At 45.4% G+C, this 25,389-nt stretch overlaps 1 protein-coding gene across 8 annotated transcripts in view; it reads right to left on the bottom strand.

The window, feature by feature from the left end:
- LOC308333283 (protein sidekick-2-like) overlaps positions 1-25,389 on the bottom strand; it is a 454,209-nt gene that overhangs the window by 121,436 nt on the left and 307,384 nt on the right. For all 8 annotated transcript variants that reach the window (XM_080789577.1, XM_080789573.1, XM_080789576.1 and 5 more), the window contains exons 3-4: positions 13,886-13,992; positions 10,864-11,011 (exon numbers count right to left, since the gene is read on the bottom strand). In XM_080789577.1, the coding sequence (XP_080645703.1) occupies positions 10,864-11,011; positions 13,886-13,992 (255 nt within the window). The remainder of the gene's footprint in view (positions 1-10,863; positions 11,012-13,885; positions 13,993-25,389) is intronic.

The raw sequence follows: 25,389 nt of genomic DNA on the forward strand, positions 1-25,389 counted from the left end.
TGGAATAAAATTAGGCTACAAAAAGTGTCAAAATGTATACCTACTGTACAGTACCAAAGTGAAATGACTGTAGATCAGCTATTTTTTTATAGACAAAGTATAAATCAGGATTCCAGGGCTTAGGTTGTTAATGTACTGAATGTATGTGTATGTTTTGTATTAATAATCTAAATCTGCAAAGTAACTAAGGATTGAAAAAAAGAAAAGAAAAAAGAAAAATGCAGTCGAGTAAAAAGCACAATATATTTGCCTCTGTGGAATAGAAGTGTAGGATAAAAGTAGAAACAACTTTGTATTTCACTCTACTAAAGTACATTAGTTGAGTAAATCTATCCGAGTGCACTTGAATAAAACTGGCCAGCTGTGCAGCTTTAAACACGGACCCCAAAAGCACTGTGCAGCTTTAAACACGGACCCCACCTCACATTTTGCCCGTAGAGGGAAGCTACTTTCACGTGCAATTACTTCACAGATGCCACTATTTATTTATACCCCGGAGGACGGGCAGAGCATAGTATTGACCGCCGTTGTGACAATGACTGTGCGGCGTGGTCAATCAATAACAATGGTGCTGACGTAAGGTATGTTAACTTGGCAGGGATCGTCGCTGACTGCGCTGACATGCCGACGGCATAATATTTTCATGTGGGCGTTTGCATTCTTTAGGAGAGCGCCTTGCGTTTTCAGCTGAAAGGAGATAATTCAAACTAGTACAATGTGCAGGTCTACCGTAAGCCTATACCCAGGGCCTGCAAACTTTGGAGGGTATACAGTCATAGCCACTTGGAATGGGAAACATGTAACTCATACATCTTCATCACATGACTTCAGAGATAATGTGTACCGATTTGTTAGAGGTTTGGACAAAAGCTGTAGCATAACGTGTGTTTTGAAGAAAATGCTAAATGAAATAAAATAAAAAATTCGCACAAAATGGTCCTGAACCGCTGTGCGGTCAATTGGTTCATACGTTATAGGCCAACAAGGCCATGTTATGGACATAGACCATTATGTCGATTTGAGACGTTTGGGGCAGAGATTTCCAAGCAGATCGGTCCAACGGTGCCAGAGATTAGCAGCTCACATAATGAAACATGGACGGATGGGACAGGCGGGAGCGACGCGTTGTGAGTTTGTTGATCGACAATTTTCAAATAGCCAAAGTTTATAGGGCTGAAGTGGTTAATGCATGTTTTGCAAATCTACAAAGTAACTATTAACTACGTATAACGTTTCCAAAAAGTACAATATCGTTGCTGTCCGGAAGAAACCACCTAACTCCATTTTTGAAGTAAATCAATGCTCTTGATTTATTTCTGTGGTTTGGTTAAAAAAATATTGAACCGATGGAAAGTATTAAAACATGCTTCGGTGAAAACCTAACTCTATCCGATCGATCCTAAAACTATCTGCCAAACAAACTAATACCCCCGTTTAGCCATCTTTTTCCTTTTTCCCCATAAATCAGTGCTATTGAACACCCTTTACGTATTGGTTAAACAAATATTGAACCAATGAAAACTATGAAAAAGCACTTAGACAAACACCTCCTAACTCCACTTGAGCTGGCTAAATGTATTTAGTTACTTTACACAACTGCCGCTTGCGCGCAAGTATACAATTTTCTTCTTCTTTTTGCAGTCCCCGGTGGCTTACTGTTTGTCATGTCTTGTACAGTATACGTGTGTCCTCGTTGACGCTGGTATGAGTTCTGAACATACGTACACGCAGCAGTGTAATGGCCTCTCCGCTGGGGCGTGAGGATGTTGGCGGTGTCTCCAACCTCAGCACCACTATAGCCTGCGGACCTCCGTTACACCAAGACAAATGGCCCTGGTCGCACCGCGCCGCACCGCGCCGCACCACCCAGCCCCCCCCCAGCAGAGAGACAGAGAGAGAGAGCCAGGTCAACGGGATTAAGTGGCTCAACATCGCACCGCACGGCCGAAGCTACAGGCCACAATACCAGTGGTAAAGTAACTAGAAGTACATGCACTCAAGTGCTGTACTTGCCGCAAGTACAATTTTTAGGTATTTTAGCTTTCTTCTGTAAACATTTTTAAATACTTCTACTTCTCCACTACATCTCAGAGGTAAATATTGTACATACTTTTACTCCATTACAAGTATCACTGAGCAATACCCATGGAAGGAGGGGGGTGGGAGATGGTGGCGGGAGGTGTGTGTGTGTGTGTGTGTGTGTGTGTGTGTGTGTGTGTGTGTGATGAGAGAGATGGGGGGGGGGGGAGAAATGTAAAAGAGGTGAATATATAAGTGGGAAAAAAGCGAGATAGAGAAAACGAGAGCAGGAGGGGAGTATGTGTACGTGAGTAAATATACTTAGTTACTCTCTACTTCCTAGAGAGAAAGGGCGAGGGGGAAGGGGGGGGAGGAAAGTGGTCCAATCACGTGCAGCCGCCTGCTCCACACAACTGAGATGAAAATGCCACACAGCTCCTCCCTCCTGGGGGAAGGCAAGATGGAGTGAGCAAGGTAGCGGTGTGCGTGTGCGTGTGCGCGCGCGCGCGCGCGTGCGTGTGTGTGTGTGTGCGCGTGCGTGTGTGCGTGCTAAAACACAGCCACTTGTTTTCTCACACCGGGGTCATGAACTACAGTAGTAGTGTCTGGCCACACTGCTCGCTTTCAGTTCCCGCAGTAATGTAGAGAATAAACCAGCCTCACACAACACATTATGGGTACCTTTATTCTGTGTGTCTGTCCTATTCCGGGTCACCACCAGTGAAATGCATGTTGGGACGGCTTCCGGGTCACACGGACACAGAATACTGGGACACACTTTTCCGTGTAACAGACCCACAGACCCCAGACCCACACTCTCCAGTGATTTCATGAAGAAATCAAAGAAAAATCTAAGGAAGTCCATAAATTAGAAAACAAATGTTTACAAATTAGTGAAAATAGACAATCTACAAGCTGACAACGTGGCGCGTTGTCAGCTTGTAGTCATAAGTAGTATTGAAATACTGTTTCTCTCCCAAGTTGAATTTTGCCACTACTGTTGGCCCAGCCATAAATGAAACAGGTTCGTCCCGATGTTCTGGACTGGGCATCTTTGTAAAGTTAGTGTTAGCAGGTAAAAGAGTAACGTGAGCAGACGGACCACAGTCACTTCCCCATTCACCGTAGCAGCAGAGATTACTTTTAACACCACAGCTATGGCGGTGCCATGCATCTACAGGGAATACTCCCCATGGATTTGTGTATAGCTGCATGGTCTCCTCATAGGCACATGAAGAGGAAGGAAGCAGGCCCGTTCCTCTGGCCCGGTGAGTAATGAGGAATCCATAGGAGGGTGACACAGAGCAGCGGTCACATGTTCATTCATTGATCAGTTTTCAGCTAGAGCTGATAACCAGGGACGGTCACTAGAACGCCTCTGTGTCACACCACGTCTTGTCTTGTCCAACCCCCCCCAACTCCCCCTCCCCCCCAGGTACCTTAACCCATTCAGGCCTGACGTTGAAATAACAAAAAAAAGTTTTCTAAATCATGACAATTTTCGGAAAGATTTGAGGCACATTTTAACGATTTTTCATAAATAGCAGACCTACAAGTTCATAGCGCGCCGCTCGGTGGCGCGCTATGAGCTTGTAGATCTGCTATTTTTCAATAGCTACATTTATAACATAATGTAACCGCCAAAAGGGGTTCCCGCTCAAAATGGGTTAAGACACTAGTGACTTCGGATCAATTTACAATTACAATCCACTATCCGGGCATTCAGAGCGACTTACGATAAGCACGGTAATCATGTATACATAGAATGCAGCGAGACAGTGTAGTGTAGTGCCTCAAGGAAACTATAGGATCCCCAGGTAAACCAAAGAACCTATAGGATCTGTCCAAACTATCTAAATAATAATTTGAGACTATATTGGATACCAGGTAACCAATGAATCTGTACATTGAAACTACATGCGGGATACCAGATAAACAATGAACTCAACAAGCTCCAATCGGCCAACTTGTAGATCTGATATTTACACTGAAGTATAGGTCTTAGGTGGTTATTTAATAGAATATTGAGAGACAAAACAAAGAAAAAGAGAGCGCTCATGGTTGTTTGCACAGTTTTGTTGTTCTAAATGTCTCAAGGTGGACCGTAATGGAAACAAGCATCGGCTTCTTTAGTGTATAATCCATTTTGACATTTTCTAAATGGTGGCATTGTTGTGATTTGTTTTAAACTGCCAATAAAGTATTGTGTTCTCTCTCTCTCTCTCTCCCCCCTCTCTCTCTCTCTCTGTCATTCTCCATTACAGACGTCCCACTGCGTACGTACATCCCTTCCCACTAATACTTTTCGTCCTTGCCTCCCGCCATCGTGGTCGCGAGCCCACCTAATTCCGCGCACGTTGTCAAGGTCACCGTATGCAAATGAGTGTCCTCGATGTAACAGCCCTCCCTCCCGCCCTCTTTTTTTTCTTTTCCTTTCTTTTTTTTTAATCGAAAATCATTTAATTGAATTTGATTTGTGCCACCGGCATCGCTTCTTCTGCACAGACATCAAAGTCTGAGAGAGGGAGAGGGAGAGGGAGAGGGAGAGAGAGAGAGAGAGAGAGAGAGAGGGGGGGGGGGGGGGGGGGGAGAGAGAGAGAGAGAGAGGAGGGGGGAGAGAGAGAGGGAGAGAGAGAGAGGGATATAACCTTGGAAAATGTCCTTGCTGTGACATGACAGAGGCGATATCTGCCTTGTAGTTCCTCCGAAGTTTGATACATACTGTAGGACCACAATGGGAACAAGTGCACATAACTTTTTAGTGTTGTCCTTTCACCCTGAATGTCTGACTGTATTTTATACTTTTTTATGGAGGGACAGACAGTAGGCTGAGATGGGGGAGTGACATGCAGTAAAGGCCGTCAGGATCGGGAGTCGAACCCACAGCACACTGCCAGACTGGATTGCCCGCCAAGGTGACTGGACCACTGAGCCACGGCCAAGGCTGTTTCCATTTCCATTTCGTTTCCATTCCAAGTATTCAAACAATCAAAGAAATCCGTGTGACGTGACGTCACATATGCTATTATATGGTCATTATGAGCGCAGCGAGGTATCTCTAGGTATAATGTGGTTTTTTCATAATAATTGTACGCCCTATCATACTACAGCATCACACAAAGGCATCAAAACAAAATAACAGATTCACAAGCTCAAAACACAAATCTTGAAGAAAAAAGTTTTGGACAAAAACGGCGAAAACACCAAAGTACAGCGAGAGGGCAGTGTTTTTCTACAGGAAAAACAGGCTGATGACTACTTGTATAGAGGGAAATGATACTGTAGGTCAAATTATGTATACTGTTTTGTTTTGTTAGGTAAACACAGGGTAAAGTTACATACTTCACTGTACGCTGCCTGCTGAGTAATTCACAAACCGTTGGCGCAATTCAGATGCGTTTGTTTATCCGTGCTCCTTTCCTGAGGTAGGCTACCGTAATTAAAATGTTCATTAATCAACAGCTTCAAAGCTCAGTTTAATCGTGTCATGTGCCGGTTACACACTCGACTGAAATTAAGCAGCTTGTGTGGTCTTCAAAACCTGGAAATCGTTTCTGTCGGATGGAAACCTCATACGTCCAAAACGGTTACTTTTCAGGATTCAAATTCCAAAATAGCAAAAAAATCTACAAGGTGAAAACAGCTGGTAGATATGTTTTATCACTATTGTGCGATACTGTAGGACGACAAAGTATTAATTTCCAAAAAAAGAAAAAAATGTGGAGATAAGCGCTTTCTGCCCGACAGCCACAAAATACTAATTCCTCAGTCTATTGCGTGAACACAGCCAGTACATCTTCAGTTCGGAGGCTTCCAGTGCGCATGGCTTCACCCCGGCTACTAATCTCCCTCCATATGCACTATAACGTAGGCCCCGGGGGGGGGCGCACAGCCGCACACGGCCGTACAGCACACTTATTTAGCTCCTAATAGTTATTATTCTTCCCTTATTGAATGGGGGAATGCAATTGAAAGGACCCCATCGTTGATTTGTTGTGTTATTTGGGAGACTTAATGTGCTGTATAATCAGAGAGCTGAATGCGCCGTAAACAACATTTGCAGATAAATTGCAGTTTGCACATTCGCTGCGGGCTGGAGAGGTGCTCTGAGGGGGAGGGAGGGAGGGCTTTTGATCACACTATTTCACCCCTTAGACTAGCTGAAACGTTCGCCCCAAACACACTTGTCACCAGCGGTTCTTGTATTAGTTTTTACTGGGGCTATGTTTAGGGTTAGGCATGTAGTTTCACAGAGGTTAAGTTTAGGAATAAGGTTAGATTTGAGCATAGTTTTCGGATTTAGTAGTCGTCGGATTTGACCCAGGGGTGAAAGTACTACTACAGGTTTGTTCATTTGTTTACTTACTTATTTTTGTATTTATTAGTTTCTCTGTTTGTTAATTTACAGTGGTGGACTGTAACAAAGCACATTTACTTGAGTGCCGCACTACATTCATGTATTCCCAGCCGGCTTATATGACACCATCAGTTCGAACAAGCTGAGAACTCACTGTCAAACACCACAGAAAAGAAATGAACAACCGGAGCATTCTCTTTCGTCTTCACGTCTTAAGACTGTCACTGAGCAGTGAAGGACTACTAAGACAGTCACTGACAAATGCTGTCAAAAAAATCTAAACAAATACTAATTAAACAGACTTCTTTTGCCTTTGTTTTCCAGACCTTTGGAGATAAAGCCAGCAGAACTTAAAGACATCCAAATGAAACAAGTATTACAGTGTTTGCTCATCTGAAAGGCGGAATGTGTCAGGGTTTTTCTGTTGAACGATTTCATGGAACAGTAACTTCTCTTAAGTCATAATTTGAACAGTACAAAAGGAGAATGGGATTGGCTTTTTCACTTCACCCAGTTCTGTTTTCCTCAGGGATCGTCTTGAAAACGATCAACCTCAACGGCCACAGGCACAATACGACAATACCCCAAAGTGCACTAAAGTAATGGTTAGGGATTTCTAATATAAAACATATAGAAATCCTTTGAAAATAGCTCACAAAGCGACGCGTTGAGCTTGTAGATCAGCTGTATTGTAGGCTATTTTCAAATAGCCAGTGGTTAATGTTTTAGAAGTGTACTAGTGTAGTAAAACATACAATATTTGCCTCTGAGGTGTAATGGAGTAGAAGTAAAGTATTGAAAACTAGTGGAAACACCCCATAAAGAAAAAGAAAAAAGGAAAACTCAAAGTACAGTGCTTGAGTACATGCAGGGATATGCTGTGGATTTTTAACTAGTGCACGTGCACGCGCTCGTGAGCAATCACCGATTTAAATAGCCTAAATGTAGACCTATTTATTAAACCACAATATAGTATAATTATGCATTTACCTTGCAAACGTCACCTCTGAAATTGAATTAGTTCATGAATCCATCAGCCACTGTTAGCCTACTCTTTAGAGTGCTTCAGACAGAACACCTACATACAGTAGGCTACTTAGCAGGTTGACACAATGGATGGACCGTCACCATTGATAATGCATCCAAGGTCAGTCACTCCTATTGTTTCAAGCTGTGAGCCGCCTGTGACCCCGACTGTGAATGTCTGTGCGGGCTTGCGTGCATCTCCAAACGACCAGGGTGGCACCCCAGACAGCCCTACCGTCAGCTCACCCCTGAGTACATGCATTATGTACTTAGTTACATTCCACAACAATCAACCTGAACGGCCAAAGGAAGAAAAACCTGCTCTGTGCAAACCAAAGAACTGTGACTTCTGGATGGGATAGGGCCAACACTTTGGTTGATATGGACCTTTACGGCTCCTGGCGGAACGTTCCGTCAAAAGGAATCCAACCAGCAACTGCTTCTGGCTTAATGTTCCGTCTGATAAGCTTTATCATTGATATCAAACCGGATCGCTGATTTCTTTTTTCTTTATTATTATTTTGGCTTGGCCTTTCCTTCTTTAGCGAACCTAGACCGGATTGCGCAACCGTTCTGCCGTCCACCTCCTTTTATACAGGCAGACTAAAAAGCTGAATAACTCGAAATAACTAGGAGGCAGTGGGTTAAATCTTGGCTTTTTGACAGAACACTTTCAAACCATTGATCTTCAAATATCAGTATTATTTGTAATGGAGGAAACAACATCACACCACAGAGTAATCCTGCAGATATACAGTCGGGTGGAAACCTTGTATGTCCAAAACCATAACAATTGTGTCTATACAAACACAATTTGGCCCACGTTCGGGGGAGGGAAGCCGGGCGGGGAAGGTGACAAATCTGCACAGAAAAGAAAAATCCCTGGGGAGATTATGTCCTCATATATTGATATATAAGGCATGCACGCATGCATGCGCATGTGTATGTGTGTGTGTGCAGTGCGCGCACACTTCCCGTGCATGCGGGCCTATCAGAGCACCATGACAGGAGCCAGGCTGTGTGTCATTGCGTGTCATTGTCAGTGTGTGTCCAGCAGTGATTACAGGTGATAAGTAGCTGATAAGGAAACGGCACTCTCTCAAACCTCTCAGGGCAAGGTCACCTCTCCCATGTGAGCAAAATGCCAACGCCATCAGATGGGCTTGCATGCACCAGGGCGTGCATGCAATACATGCACTGAATGTCCATGTCGGCAGAAATCTTGTATCTATTTGTATGTACGATTGATGATTTCTTTCTTATTTTTTACTTCAGTAAAAGTAGCACAGTAGCCTACCACAGTACAAACATATAGGCCTATAGTCTGTTACAATTAAAAGTTCTGTATTCAAACGTTTACTTGAGTAAATAGAATATCTACAAGCTCAGAATGCGTATGAATCAGGGTATAAGTGGTTAATATGTTTTGTAATAATAATAATAATCTAAACAGAGTAAAGTAACTTGCCTCTGAGATGTACAGCAGTAAAAGCCCAGTCTATACCAATGATTTTCAAGGCAATGGCTTGCAATGGATATAACGTTACAAGCTACATTGCGTAGCAAATCACTGCTGTGGTTGGTTGTGGACACTCAAGTACAGTAAAAGTACCTCAGAATTGCACACTACTTGAGTAAATGTACTTAGTTACTTTACACCAGGGGTTCCCAAACCTTTTCATGTCAAGGACCCCCAGAATTATAATCATTAGCCTGCGGACCCGCATTTGAAAATATATGGCAAGGACCCCCGTAAAGAGAAGGTTTTCACGGCTCTAGCAGTGATTTTCAACCATTTTAATTTCAAGGCCCCTGGTTTGACCTGAATTAGGCTACGGTCCCTCATTTCATTTCTATCTCTGGGACGGTGGGATGCCAATGTATATTGTAAAATCAAAGTTAATTTAACTCTGAGAGTGTAAATGGAACCAAATGCACCCGTTAGGGTCCATTTCGTTCTATTTGTACACTCTCTGAGTTACAGACCCATAAGGGTCCATTTATCATTTAGCTGGGGACGCCCTGGAACTCTCTGAAGGACCCCTTGGGGTCCCCGGACCCCACTTTGGGAACCACTGCTTTACACCAATTGGTGACAGATAGTCCGCTGCGTGTTGATGCATGACAATCTATACATTTCTCTCCCGGCTTTTTCATTTTCGTAAAAATACCAATAAACAAGCGTCGGTCAGAAAGCCCATCTAATTTCCCACGGTGCCAGAAGCGCTTTGTGGTGAAGGCCGGTGGAGAAGCCCCGAATGATTAGCACTCCATTCAGATTAGACCAATTACAATGAGAACAACAACAGACACGGTGAAACCGAAGCGTCGGGACGAAACTAAGGAAAACAGAGTTAAGTGTGTGAGCGAAAAGATTGACACGCATTTAAACAACAACCCACGGGCGACCAGAACAAACCCAAGTATGGACAGCAATTAGGGTTGACAACTGAACTGAATATACCGGAACATTTCAAATAAGGGACACCAGCATCCATATTCTGGTTAGAACATTAGCCAGAAACAGCCGATGTTCAAGGTTCAAGGTTGTACTTTATTGTTACACTAAGGTACATTGTAGCCTGGGTTCCAGCCTGATTCGCTGCGTTCCGTGATTTGTTTTGTCCCTCGCTACTCAGTCTGGCCAGCGGGCAGCAGACTTGTATCTCCTAACGCCACCGGTTACGTAGCCACGTTGTTGCTGATACAGTACGTCATCAGCCAGCGCCACTCTGTCCACGCTTCTCAGATTCAGTAGTACAACAGAATAATGATTTAAGAGAAAAGAGAGTGCAAGATGTACAAGCTTGTAAATCGGCTATTTTTGGTAAAGAGTCGGTAGAGCACTCGCCTTTCGACTGCAAGGTCATGGGTTCGATCCCGGGCACCCCCAACTCAGCATATGAGGAGCACGGTTTGATGCCGTGCGGTAAGTACTAGATACTGGGAGATGATGGTAGGTGTTGCGCTCCACCTCAGCAATCCATCTACCAGAGGTGTAGTGCATTGAAACGGGGAGACTCCCACACCCCGGCTGATACCGACAATAAGTCTCTCTGACTTACTTACTTATTTATTTGGTGTAGACAGAGAAAAAGCAATCCACGTACAGAGACAACACAGGTCCTGTTAGTTGTCTACAGGGTTTAAGTGGTTTACAACCTATAATCCTATTATGTTTTATATAATATATGTATATGAGCTGTTTGAACTAAGATGTGTGTCTTTTTGATTGATTCCCAAAACTAAGGAGCAAAGAACGTGTGTTATCAGTTCAATAGGGGACACGCCTTTTAGTTTCCAACTAAGGGACCATTCCTTATTTCAAGGGGCAGTTGGCAACCTGTCTCTGAAATTGGTGTAATTAGTTGCTCATACTGTGCACATAGCCTACATACATTACTAACACAAAGTCCAGATGTAACAGCGCTCTTTAAACAGAAGGAAAACGTCAGACTCACATGCGGCTGCTGGGCGGGATCTTGCGTCTGTCTCGGTACCAGGTGACCTGGGGCTGGGGGAAGCTGCGGATGCGCGGGGCGGGCACCACAGCGCCCTCTCCCTGTGACACAGACTGGGAGCGCTCGCCCTCCTCGAAACTGCCCATGACTAGAAGGTAAAAGCATGGGGGAGAGAGAGAGAGAGAGAGAGACACTGAGATACATTTCTTTCTTTTGATTGTTTCACTTCACGTTTGCTTTGGCAATGTAAATGTATTTTTTCCCCCTGCCAATGAAGCCTCTTTAAACGGAATTGAACTGAGAGAGAGATAATGTTTCCTTTCCTGAGAGAAGGTGAAACGCAAGGCGAACATTTAAACCCAGTTTATACTCCGTAGGCTAGTGTCACGCGGCAAAACATAGCCAATCTACAAGCTCGTTGTGAGGGGCGTGACTCGATGTGAGCTTTATAATTCGGGGGTTTTAGCCACAGATTTTTAACCCCGTTCTCAAAAGAATGGACACTTTTGTCCACAGCTCTCCCGCCTCCCCCGTCCCCCGTCCCCTTTGGCGGGGCAGCTTCCGAGCGGTTGCCATGGTTTCGTGGTTTGCGGGGTGGGCGGTCAAGGGATGGCGAGCATATGTGTGAGATGTAATAACTCACCTTGGGTGACATACCGGCCATGCAGAGAGAGAGAGAGAGAGAGAGAGAGAGAGAGAGGGTGGCGACTTATACACGCCGTGCCGATTGCGCTCGCTCCATCCCTCTCCCTGGAGACGAGTGCGGAGGTAAACGCTGCGAGATGACCGGACCATTCTGTCTCCGGTAACATCATCACTAAGGGCTGGAAACCTCGTTCCATAAAAACCAAAAAAACATTTTTACTTTACTTTTACTTTTCAGGAAACGGAACGGAAATGTTGCCAGGCAGAAATAGTGAAAATAGACAATCCACGTTGGCTTGTAGATCGGCTATTTTCACTACATTTGCTTGAAACGTTGTGAAGTAAGGCGTTAAATGACGAAAAAAACATAGAGATAGGAGGTTTTGTGGCTGACGATGACGGCGGCGGTGGTGGTATTCCATCAGCTCCTAACAGGGTCTGATCATTTCCATTTCCTCGCCCTCCCGTGTCTCATTATCGTGGCTCTCTCACACCAACACTGGCCGCCCGCCCGCCCCGGCTCGCCACTCTGCCCCGGTGCGCCAACGGCCATTATGACACGCTGCCAGTCAACCGGGGGTCTCTGTGCGGCCGCGCGGCACGTTCCCGCACACGCCTCGAAAAGTGGAAGTTAACTTTGTTATGAGGTGGGGTGAGGTGGGGTTGGGGGTGGGGGAGTGGGTGGGGGGTTGTGGGTCTATTCAGACGCCTCAGAGACGCCGCTCATGGAAGGAGACAAGGCACAAAATAACTGGAATATTACATCAAACGTCCAATTAATTCACAACACACACTCACTTTGGAAATAATCAGTGTATGTGGAACACGCTCCGAACCGAGGGGGGTCGGGGGCAGGGGTGTGTGTGTGTTTGGGGGGGGGGGGGCTTTGAAATGGGGATGTTGGAGCATCATCTAGATAGTGGTCGATGGCAATCTTTCTCTCTCTCTCCCTCTCTCTCTCTACCCCCTCCTCTTTTCAAAGAGAATAAAAGGTAATCTGGCTTTGCGGCGGAGCTGTGCTTCTTATAGTCGGAACGAAAATCCTGGAAGTGTGCAAATCCCTCGACTTTGATCTGTGGTTTGGACGACCTGAAGGTACCGAACCCCCCCTCCCCCTCCCCCTCACACCCACACCCCCAAAACCATCTCTCTAATTCCTCGCCGTGTTTTCCCCCCGCCTGCGTCTCTGAGAGAGCTGTGACTCACTCTCTGTGTCTCTCTGTGTCTCTCTGTGTGTCTCTCTTGAAAATGGCCGACCCACGAGCCCCCAACGCATCACAATACAATGCGTATTAAAGCAATGAGCCACAAGAGTTCTCAGGTTGCCTTGCATTGTATTAATGTCTGAGAGGCGTGGTGAGACAAGGCGCCCAGCAGAGTGTCTCCAACGCTCTCAGACACGGTCCTGTGAGCGCGGCGCAGTGCTTAAGACGCCCGCACGGCCAGGGTTCGTAACGAAATCAAGCGCTCCCCTTCCCGAGCTCAGCTAAAGAGACGCCGGATCACTGCAACGCACCTGGGATTGATATAAACTGATTTAAAGTGTAGATTATTCATGAAGTATTTCTACATTGCAGCATTGATACTTTTACTTTAGCAAAGAATTGGAGTATTTTTTTCCCCACCACTGTTCCTGACACTGGAAAAAAGTGTGAGAAACTATAAGTAGCGCCTTGTGATCACCTCGTCCTTCCGTGTCACTCCTAGTGACAATCGTATCCTCCTCCATTAATCCAGCCTTTATTGCGCCCACCATCACACCGCCGCCTGGCAAAGTAAACAACGTGGCGTGCGAGCGGATTGTTCAACGTTTGTGCGCTGAGCACCGACGAGGGAGCTATAGCGCCAGATGCTGGCGGGGTGAAAGTTCCACCCGCGTCTCACTCGGGGGTGGGGGTGTGGGGGGTGGTTGGGAGGATGGGGGGGGGGCGCCATCCACCCCGACAGCTGTCGTCACTCAGCGCTCTCATTAGATTGATTGCGTCGCCGTGGCTGCGTGGTATTTAGTTATTTATTTATTTTAACGTTACCTCCATTCCGATGTGACCGCCCCGCTTATTTTCTTTCCCTCTCGCCTCCATTGTCAACAACATCTGTCGTGTTTTGGTTTTTTTCCGGGGGCGGAGAGAGAGAGAGAGAGAGAGAGAGAGAGAGAGTCGGGATCGTGAGTTCGAACACATCCTGCCGCGTTGAAAGGGTACATATGTGGCTGCGGTGCATTGTTGAGCAGGCGATGGGTTTTGGAGCCGGGGGGGGGGGGGCCCTGACCTTTTTCTGGATACCGCTGCATGGTGTTGTGGTGACACACAGGTCACCGGAGCGAGACGGCGTGACGGTGTGTGTGTGGGTGCGTGGGTGTGTGTGCGTGCTAACTCACAGGCCACTTGGACCTCGGTTCTCCTCTGCAGCAGAGCTCCCACTCTGTTCCTGACGATGCAGCGATAGAAGCCAGCATGAGAGCGGTCCAGTGAGGGGATCAGATACCTGCCAAACACATTGGAAACATGGATTTATGTCCACATAAACTGAAGTAGTACAAGAGCCTTGTAAAAAGGACATAAACACTGCAGTGAGACAATATAGGAGAAGAGCAAGTTACAAGGTGGTACATAGAAGGCAGAAAACTGTTACATCATGGTAATGTTTATAAACTAGCAGAGCACAGAAAGAACTGTGAGTTTAACCGGACACAGGTGAACACAAAATGGTAATTAACAGCCGATTGGCTAAGATACTAACAGGACACAGGTGAAGAAGGACAACAATCAAATGATTGTTGAAAAAGACAGGCAACATCTAGAAGGTGAACAGGAAACACTAGAAATATTACTACAAAATAAAACACTCACAACATGTAATATTTACAATGTTGTTTATACAGTTTTTAACTCTTGAGCTAAAGTGGAACATAGTGGATCTGTGCGCTTGTACCATTTATTTATCTTGTGAGGAGGACCAGGAAAATGTATAGTAATATAGCACGCACGCACGCACACACACACACACACACACAAGCTATGACTGCATTGTCAGCTCAAGGAACTCCGACCATTAATTAAATATGCTGCTATACTGATTCATGCAGTCGGCAGCAAAATATCTTTAAATACACGTGTACACCGTGGTATATATACTGTCCACACAAGCATACCCTATATAAGTCAAACATGCACACATGTTGGTATACATATCTGGTATGTAGATACATGCGCACAGTGTGCAAATGCATGCACGGCTTTGCACGCACGTACGCACACACACAAGCACGCACATTCAATTATGCATGTACTCACAGATACATGATGCCGCACACACCAGATGAGCATCACATAGACATAGAAGACCAAGGACACAGAGGACTTCAGAGTGATTTTATTATGTTTGGTTAACAGAAGGCAAACACACGCACCTGCACGCACACACCCCATGCGTATGGATTAGTAAAGTATAGGCTATACTTTTTAAACCAAACGTCAGAAATCTACAGTACAAGCTCAAAATGATAAATCAGGTATAATTCCCACTCTAGATGTCTAATCTTAACCCCTGCCTGAATATCTTTCTAATTCAAACAGCACTCGTGTGACCTTGACTTGTGACACTCGGCACTGAGACTGCAGCATCACCTCGGCGCCATGTGGGGGCAGCGGTGCACACACTTTGCACTGGTGTGTGTGTGTGTGTGTGTGTGTGTACTGTATGTCGGGTGGAAACCTCATAATGTCCAAAACTGTTACTTTTCAGGATTCAAATTCAAAAACAGCAACTTTTGAGTGACGCTGTAATATGATCACATAATTTAAACTTAAAAAGTTACACATTATGGAGATAATAGGTTTCTGTCCGACAGTATCGATAATGTCGTTTTTCACCGTGACAGAAGTGTGCCGTCTCAAGCGAACTTGAGCCACGTGTGGCACCGCCGTGCGAGCTTAAGCAAGCAAGTCGCCGTGCCGAACGTTGTGAAGTTGGCTTGAGCCTCGGCCACCCTATGTATACCTCCAACATACACCACCTCGTGCTGGACCAGCTGAACACAGTGTCGTGCTCACTAACCACGTGACGGCCCGTCTCAGCCAATGGCGCGTCTCGTCTCCTACAGAAGCAATACTTAATTGCATGCTGTACATACTGTACTGTAGCAACAACTATGGCTTGGAAGATATAGCAACAATCCTATAGCTCTGGTCCATATAGCGTTAAGGACTTCTCCTTTTTCATAGAATCCAATGTTTTGTGGGCATGATTCACCAGGATCCTGGATGGCTTGATTCTATAGGCTTAAAATAAAATAAAGGTATTCTTGTAATTCTCTATGGGAAAAAAATAATGGGCCATTTTTTCAGTGGAACCAGAAAACCACGGCCACTATACGGATATTTGAACATTGAACTTGCGATTTGTTCAACATTCCTTCTGTTGCTTTCTGTATATAATGACAAGCCCAACATGTTGACACCAGGTTTAACACAATCAGCGCCGGGATTCCTTCAAAATAGAAGCTTGGGGTGCAGGGAAGACATGGCCGCTTTTACTCTGTAAACCCCCCCCCCCCGCCCTTCGGTTCCGGAAAAAAATCCGAGACATATTTTTGCTTGCTTACCTCGCTAAGAATCCGATAATAATCGCTGATGATGATCCCTCGCGTTCATATTATTGATAGAGAGGCAGGTGAGAAGTCAGAAATGCAAAGAGCTTAGTATATCCATCAGATCAAAACCACGGAGAGCGCCCTGGATTAGGAGATACGAGGTATTCTTTCTGCAGCGGTAAACTAGGAAGTGACCGGGACCGGGGGTGAACGAAGAGCGAAGCGTATGGTGGCCTTGGACGTGTACTGTACACTTGTCCTTTGAATCCGTGGGTTGGATTGCTTATGCCGTGGGCACGGGCACGTCGGATGGACTGAACCTGTTCAAGTGGCTTAGAGTTGGGAAAATAAATATACAGTAGGCACTGAAAACCAATTAAATGTTCTCTCATAGTAGTAGTATTTAATGTGTGCATGCACACTCAGTCACTCACGTCTATACAAAAGAAAACAAAAAGCACATCTCAGGCTGCCATCGACGAGCGGGGGGGTACACACTTCAATTACACAAGACACACACGCGCACACGCGCACGCACACACACACACACACTCACACACACACACACACACACACACACACACACACACACACACACACAGCGTGTTGCTTTTGTCTACTCGAAGCCACAGAGTAATTCATTTCACCAGGGAACAAGCTGAGAAAATGAGTGCGGCGGTTTGATGCGTTTTAAATTGGAATCAAACCGGGCCACTCAGCGAGGGCCAGATATCCTCTCATCAGAGAAAAGAGGAGGGAAAAGAACAGAAATATAAACGCAGTTCAAACCGCCACTGGTTTGCAGTAACTCACAATGTATTATACTTAAGTAAAGGTATCAATACTGCAATGTAGAAATACTCTGTTACAAGTACAAGTCTGGGATTCAAAATGTAGGTGACTAAAAGTATACGCATCAAAATGTACATGAAGTAACCAAAAAGAAAAAGTGCAGAAGTTTTCAAATTGCACATCTACAAGCTGACTTAAGCTGACAAACTGTTTAATGTAATAATCAAGATCTACAAAGTAACTAGTAACTAACGTTTTCATATCAATGGAGTGTAGAAAAAGTAGGCTACAATATTTGGATCCGAGATTAAATCTGGGGAGTTAGATTTACTATTATAGGAAAAGATTCAGGTTTGGATTAGAGGTTGGGGTTGCAGTTATACAATGATTTATACAACAGTTGCTTTGCACTGAAAATAGCTGATCTACAGTATAAGCTCACAATGCGTCAACGCCATCTTCGGCGGCAGGGTTAGGGTTAAAATTGGCATTCCTAAAATCACCATCCAAAAGTCCTCGCAAGTATAGTAATAAAGAAATGTGTGCGTGTGTGTGCGTGCGCATGTGTGCGTGTGTGTGCGTGCGCATGTGTGCGTGTGTGTGTGTATGTGTGTGTATGTATGTGTGTGTGTGTGTGTGTGTGTGTGTGTGTGTGTGTGTGTGCGCTTGGAGCTCCTAATCAGAGCACAACATGTGTGGTGGGAGTTGCAGCCAACAGTAATGTTCCCGTCATCTCAGCTGTCAGGTGTTGGCGGCTGAATCTCTGGAGAGTGCTTAATACAGCACCTGTTGGGACACCGGGGGAACGCGCGCTAAGTACCACCAGTATCTATAGTAACTGCACGCTCTGTCGCTCGACCTTAAAGGAGTTCTAGATTGCACCAACTGGTTCTCAAAGTCATAAGAAGTACAAATAATTACGTAAGTAGACTTTGTTACCGTCCATCACTGATAATGCATAATGTCTTCCAACACTCTCTCTCTCTCGCTCCCCAAAATGCATAATGTGACTTCTTGGGACATCAATGTGTTCAAACAGGCAAACATCAAACGTTTGACATGGAAGTGGTATGGAAGGGGTTCCAGTCACCCGGTGCCTTCTCTGGCATTTCCGCACTCCAGGAATGCGGAGGTGGCGTTCTCAAACCCAAGGCGTAAAAGGCTCCGCTAAAATGGGATGTGTGAGCCGTCTAAAGCGGACTTGAGCCACGAGAGGCACCGCAGATCGCTAGCCGGCAGGCGAATGAGTCGCCGTGCCAACGCCATCCATTTGGTTTCATTTTACGTTATTGTTAAACATCTGCATTCCTTAATTTGGAAGAAGTCTATACACAATTTGAGAATGCAGAATAATTGTCATTTCTGTATTGATGGTCATGGTACCAACAGCAATACAAAAGGAAGACATTGCCATTTGTCCAGCAGCTGGGCCAGAGTGGATGAGCATTACCTTTACCAACATCAATACAGCATGGAATTGTGGACAAAATCTTATCCGACGACGACTAAATATTCTAAGTCGTGTTCTCTAAGAGGCTAAATCATTCTCATCAAATGGTGGTCTGTGGATCAATGATGAGCCTTGACATGAAAAGCGTTGAAAACCACTGCCCGCCCCGGACGGTTACGTAGCTCAACCGTCTGGGCACCTAGGCTGTCTGAGCCAGCCTGACGGCGTGCCGCGGGTTCGACTCCCGATCCCGACAGCCTTTTCCGCATGTCTTCCCTCCCATCTCCCTCCCCATAAAACTGTCAAATAACTTTCAACCTATATCAATAAAGGCAGAAAAAGAAAAGAAAAGTAGCAGAAGGACTTCAGAATGCTGGCTATGTCTTTCTTACAACGTTAACGCCAAGCCGCATGCCTCGTTGAACACGATACTACGGTACCGGCGAGGTGGCACAGAACAAGGGGAGATAAAATGTGAGAGAGGCGTAGGAGAAACGCCCGTCTCTACTCCTCTCCATTTGGATGCTTTGAAAAGAGAAAAAAGGCATTGACCCGAGATGGGCAATCAATAGACACAATAGAGTGGTGAGAAAGGAAAGGGACACGGTGAGGAAAGAAAAATTATTTTAAAGGGGAGAGAAGGGGGGAGGGAGGGTCAGGCGTGGACAACAAGGTGAATAACTGTGCGTGTACGTGCACGTGCATGTTTGCACATAATTTATAATATAATGTATGATGTGTGACAACCAGCACAAGCGAAAGAAAACTGAAAATATAAAGTGCATTTGGCTGTAAAAACACTGGTGCAGCCTAACATCTAATACTATCACACACTGTGCACTGTGTGTAAGTGCAGGTTCAGCAGGGCTGCTCTTTATGAGGACAAACCATTTCACTATGAAATGCCATTTTATACTGTCTGCTGCTGCTATATCGCACCATTACACATTCATCACACAATGGAGAGAGAGAGACACAGCATGTTCTCTGGTGTCTGTGTCTCTCTTTCAATGGAGAGAGGGAGACCGTGCAGGAGAAATAGTGGAGGAAGAGAGAGCGACATAGCTTTTTTTTTAAGAAAGCATTTTGTTTTCATAGCTACACTGTTTGTACCTCTAGGCTCGTGTTTTAAATGTTTTGTTTCTGTTTCTTTGTGTGTTTTTAGTGGTGTGATGATTCTTTATTTTAAAGATGGAGTGCCCTAAAACATGCACATCAGGTAGTATTATTATATAAGGAAGATTTTTTTTTTTTTTTTTTTTTTTTAAAGTGTACAGGATTTGTTAAAATGACGTATACATGGACACGCCCACCAGTTCATTAACACCCTGCTGAGCGCACAGGACGAAGTTCTCCGCCCATTCAATCAGTAACACCCAGCGCCCAGGATGGAGATCAAAACAACGGATATTATTGATATAAAAAACGATCACATCGCTCGAAAATGTCCCCCCCTCCCCCCTGTTTAGCCGTCGAGACCAAAATCTTAAAACGCTAATAACTCTTGATCTAAATCATTCGGTCCAATTCTAAGCAAATATTATGTGTTAGGACGTCCCACCGCGGTCCCGTCGCTATAGTCAGGGTAGAATGAATCATAACTCATAACTGTTGTCGATCGCCTCTAGAGTGTTTTGGCTACATCTAAAACTCGGTTTCAACTTAATCATCACGCTAAAATATGTATCTGAAAACATTATAAGGCAGAAATAAGCCACATAATAGTAAACTGGTACAGCTGGCCGACTATCTGACTGAGAGAGAGAGAGAGAGAGAGAGAGAGAGAGAGAGAGAGAGAGAGAGAGAGCTGACAGGTGGTGCAGGAGTACCAGGTTTAACCTTACGGTCGCCTGTGGAGGATTCACTCCTCAGTACCAGAGCCAAAGATCTTCAGGGTGACCTTAATTAGAGATGATGCCTTCTGTCTGTCTGTCTCTCTCTCTCTCTTGACACTACAATATCATTTGAGAGCTTCAGTTATGTATAGAAAAAACATGTAAAACATAACATCTATCCAGTCTATTCAGAAAAAAACAAACATTGATACACCGATATACAAGCTCACAACACAAGCTTGTGCTATAAAAAGAAAAGAAAAAGAAAACCTTGGGTATTTCTAGTGTTTATGGTTTTCTGATGCAGATACTTGAGTATTGCCTTAAACAATCTGAGTAACTCTTCTTTCGCTCTCTCTCTCTCTCTCTCTCTCTCTCCCTCTCTCCCTCTCTCTCCCTCTCTCTCACATCTGCGCCCCGTCCATCCAGCTTTAATGAATACAATTAACCTTTAGCAGAGAAGAAGAGTGTGGCGGCCGGTGGACAGATATCAGGGGGGAGGGACGGCGTAGGTGGTGGTGGTGGCGGAGGGTAGATATACTGATTGATGTTCCTGTGGACGGAAACGCCTGTCAACTGCTCTTCAATTAGTTCGAGAGAGAGAGAGAGAGAGAGTGAGAGAGAGAGAGAGAGAGAGAGAGAGAGAGAGGGGTATATGGATGGAAGGAGTGGAGGAGGTATGGATGGAACTAAATAATAAAGAGGGAGGTGATGAGGGCAGGGGTCCAGGGAGCAGGAGAGTGGGAGTGAAGGAGCTTGAAACGGAGGGGAGGGAGACAGGCTGGAGGGAGGGAGACAGGCTGGAGGGAGGGAGACAGGCTGGAGGGAGGGAGACAGGCTGGATGGAGGGAGACAGGCTGGAGGGAGGGAGACAGGCTGGATGGAGGGAGACAGGCTGGATGGAGGGAGACAGGCTGGAGGGAGGGAGACAGGCTGGAGGGAGGGAGACAGGCTGGAGGGAGGGAGACAGGCTGGATGGAGGAAGACAGGCTGGAGGGAGAGAGACAGGCTGGAGGGAGGGAGACAGGCTGGAGGGAGAGAGACAGGCTGGAGGGAGGGAGACAGGCTGGAGGGAGGGAGACAGGCTGGAGGGAGGGAGACAGGCTGGAGGGAGAGAGACAGGCTGGAGGGAGGGAGACAGGCTGGAGGGAGAGAGACAGGCTGGAGGGAGAGAGACAGGCTGGAGGGAGGGAGACAGGCTGGAGGGAGAGAGACAGGCTGGAGGGAGGGAGACAGGCTGGAGGGAGAGAGACAGAAAGGGAGAGAGGCAGTGGCTCTGGACGTAGGTCGGCTGCTTGGAAATCGGAAACTTCTCGATCCCGGGTCGGGTTCCACCGTGACTTAACGTTGAAGTGTCCTTGAGCAAGACACTGAAACCCCAGCTGCTCCTAATGAGCGGGCTGGTCCTCCTACTATGTACAGTAGATACACTATATACTGTACTGTAGCGGCGTGGCCGTGAGTGGAGACGTTCACCCACTTCCAATGTTATCAACCGATCATCAGTGTGTTCTTATCAGGACCATATAATGCAGGCAATATTTCCACATACTGCCTATCCGCGAGGAGGCGACTAGGAAATGCAGAAGTGAAATGACTGCCGCTGAAGCTAAAACATTGTGAAACTGACTTACATGGCATCATGAATGATATGAGGTTAGTGAACTTATGTGGCTGGTTAAGAATGATATGAGGTTAGGGAACTTATGTGGCTGGTTAAGAATGATATGAGGTTAGGGAACTTATGTGGCTGGTTAAGAATGATATGAGGTTAGGGAACTCATGGCTGGTTAAGAATGATATGAGGTTAGGGAACTTATGTGGCTGGTTAAGAATGATATGAGGTTAGGGAACTTATGTGGCTGGTTAAGAATGATATGAGGTTAGGGAACTCATGGCTGGTTAAGAATGATATGAGGTTAGGGAACTCATGGCTGGTTAAGAATGATATGAGGTTAGGGAACTCATGGCTGATTAAGAATGATATGAGGTTAGGGAACTCATGGCTGGTTAAGAATGATATGAGGTTAGGGAACTCATGGCTGATTAAGAATGATATGATGATATGATATGGTTAGTACTAAATAGTTGGACAACGCCTTACATCAGACAATGGCTTGCAACAAACGCCAGTATGTGGACATGTCCATACTGGCTGCATTGCATGCTGTTGATAAGGGCTGATATATCGGAGATTATAAATCATGTGATAACATCCGAAGCCGCTGAGACGTTGCAGAGCTCAACACCCTGATGCTAGACAGGAGGAGTCCTGTGTTGGTGTTGTCTGGTCCGCAGTCTCACATCGCTTAAATGCACCATCATTTATTTACCAGAGGGCAATATATGGGGAGCATCGGAGGGGAGTGGATGGATGCACGGAACACACAAGAGATAATGGTTCTTAAAAAGTTCCAAGAACCATAACCTATACTAAAGCATATATATGTATTTTTAACGTTCTTTATAAGGTCCCAGAAATGTACTGGTGACTCAAAGAGCCATTGCATTGGATGTTTATGACGAAATAAATGTGTTGCCGAGGGGGAAAACGGTTAGCACCATGCAGTTGATGAAGTATATTATGGTTGAAGTGGATGAGGGAGGCACAAAAAATCTGAGAGCGAGGGATGAAGGCAGACGCACAGAGAAGGGAGAGAAAAGGAGGTGATGGTGTGGGGGGAGGAGGGAGGGAGGGAGGGAGGGGAAGTGCAAAGGAATGGAGTGATGATGGCGGAGGTGCACTTTGTAGGTAGAGTAAGAGTGGAGGTTGCCATGGAAACTCTGCAACAGCAGCCAGTAGAGCACACACACACACACACAGCGCACAGATCAATACTATAGACTATATCGCCTTGGTCAGGTGGAAACCTCATGTCCAAAACGGTTACTTTTCAGGTATTTAAATTCAAAAGCATAATCACATCATTTTCAAATGATCGGAATCGACCCTATAGTATCAATATTATATCGATATCATGATATTAGACTGGATATTGTCTGTGATTTGGGATATTGTACTATGCGATTGGCATAAGTGTAAAGTATAAACATCGCATCGGGAAAATCACAGTAATCGGTAATCACAATCAAATCGGAATCGGATCGGGAGCAAAAAAAGAAAGGTGATCGGGACATAATAGTTATAGTTGGAATGTGGAGATGAGAGGTTTCTGTCCGACAGCAACGATATATTTCTTAGAAGTATAGCCAATTCAATCCAATTCCTTTCAGCTGTGACATACAGCTGCAGCTCTAAGGAGGTTGTATAGAATTAGGTTTAGCAGTGTATACAGACTTAATACCCTGCTCACACAATGCCCTACATGACAGGTAAGAGGCTCTTTATACCAGCTAGCTCTACGTATGTCGCTGTGTGGATCAATAGTGTGCAGTGGTGGTGTGTATAGAGCAGTGGTTCTCAACCAGTGGTCCCTGAGGGGGTTCCAGGTGGTCCTTAATGATGGGGAGTTGGTCACCAAATAGACCCTTAGCAATGAATCTATAACTCTTGAGAGCGTAAAATGAAACCCATTTTACACTCTCAAGAGTTAAATGATTGATAAACAACGGCTTAATTTACAATTACAGAATATGGCATAATTGTTATCGTTTGCCTGTTATCTCTCCGAATGGTACCACATCAATACAGTGTGGAATTGTGTACAAAATCTTATCCAATGGTAAAATATATATCAAGGTTTCTTTATTTTGTCTCCCGAGGGAGACATTTGTCTTGGACCCCAAGGACCCGCCCTGCAAAAGTTGCTGCGGAGCCCTTGTGTCCGTGTCGCTGCAGAGCCGCGCCACGTCAGCTTCATCTCCGTACGAGGGAGAGCACATGAAAATGTGGTCCGTCTGCCGCTAGCAGAATCTGTCTTGCGAGATTACCGCTGGGCTAATAGAGCCTGCCTGGCTGCATGCTTGCTCTGGGGAGAAATTTAATGTTGACCCTCAGGTCAACATTCGTGTCGAGCCAGAAATAGGATTGGGTCAAAGGTCATGTCCAACTATACTGTGTAGTAGACTCTCTTGAGACAACATTTGGCACGATAATACAATTCAATTGGGTTTCTTGTGCCTATTTTCACTTACTTGCACATTTATATTTTCGTATAGCAAGACAGAAGGTGGGAGGAAGGTATGGGAAGTGAACTCTGCTGGGTTAAATAAGAACTATTATATGGTCTGTGTGTACTGTGTAGGTCGAGGTGTGTGAGACCATTGGCTGCCAACCTGAATAGTTTTTCCTATTGTGAATCTAACTGATCACACATTCTTCGTGGGAACATTTGGGCCTCACAACTATAGTTAAAAATGGTGTACACACGCGCACACACACACACACACACACACACACACACACACACAGTACCGTACATGCATGCTAGAAGATAAATGCGTGTTCCCTGTCTGTCTCTCTTTCTCTGTCTCGCAGTCCCTCTCCACCCCCGACAGGAAGCAACAAGACGTAAGTGAGCACACAGGGGAGCCAGAAAGAAAGAAAGAAAGAAAGAGAGAAAGAGAGAGAGAGAGAAAATCTATTGTGTCTGGAGGTTGTTCCAGGGGAGTAGTAGAAAATGGAGCGGGGGATCCATTAAGGTCAGAGAGGAAGAGACCAATCTTACAGCAAGCACAAAAACACTATACCTTCCACTGTAGCCATGGAGCACTCTGTGTGTGTGTGCGTGCATGCGTGCGTGTGTGCATGCGTGCGTGCGTGTGTGTTTTTTCGTAAATTAACGCCCTACTTGTGTCATGCGGTGGCAGAATGATAAACCCAAAATGCAGAGTCACAGCAAACAGTGTTGAATTCAAGGTATTTAATAAATGAAATTTATAGTCTTACACTGTAGAAATGCAGGAAACATGAATAAATCTCATCCTTGAGCAGAACACAGGAAACAGGAATAATCTCACTCAGGAGTCAGGACCCAAACAGAAAATGACATGGTAGTCAAACAGGAACATGCACCGACGACATCAAACTATGAACTGACAACAGTGTTTTGCAATGAGTCCAGTTATGTAGTGAGCAGGTAAATTGTCAAAGTGTTCACAGGTGGGCTGACGAGGGAGTTGGAGACAGGTGAGTGCAGGGACTGAGTGAGTGGAAGGGAAAAATGGGAGTGGCCAGGGCTGACATGGTCTGTGGAGGGGCAGATCCTAACAACTTGATCATACTATGTCACACAATATCCACGTTTTGAGCT

Source organism: Protomyctophum bolini, assembly GCF_963924005.1.
Source record: "Protomyctophum bolini genome assembly, chromosome: 18".
NCBI classification, from domain to species: Eukaryota; Metazoa; Chordata; class Actinopteri; order Myctophiformes; family Myctophidae; genus Protomyctophum; species Protomyctophum bolini.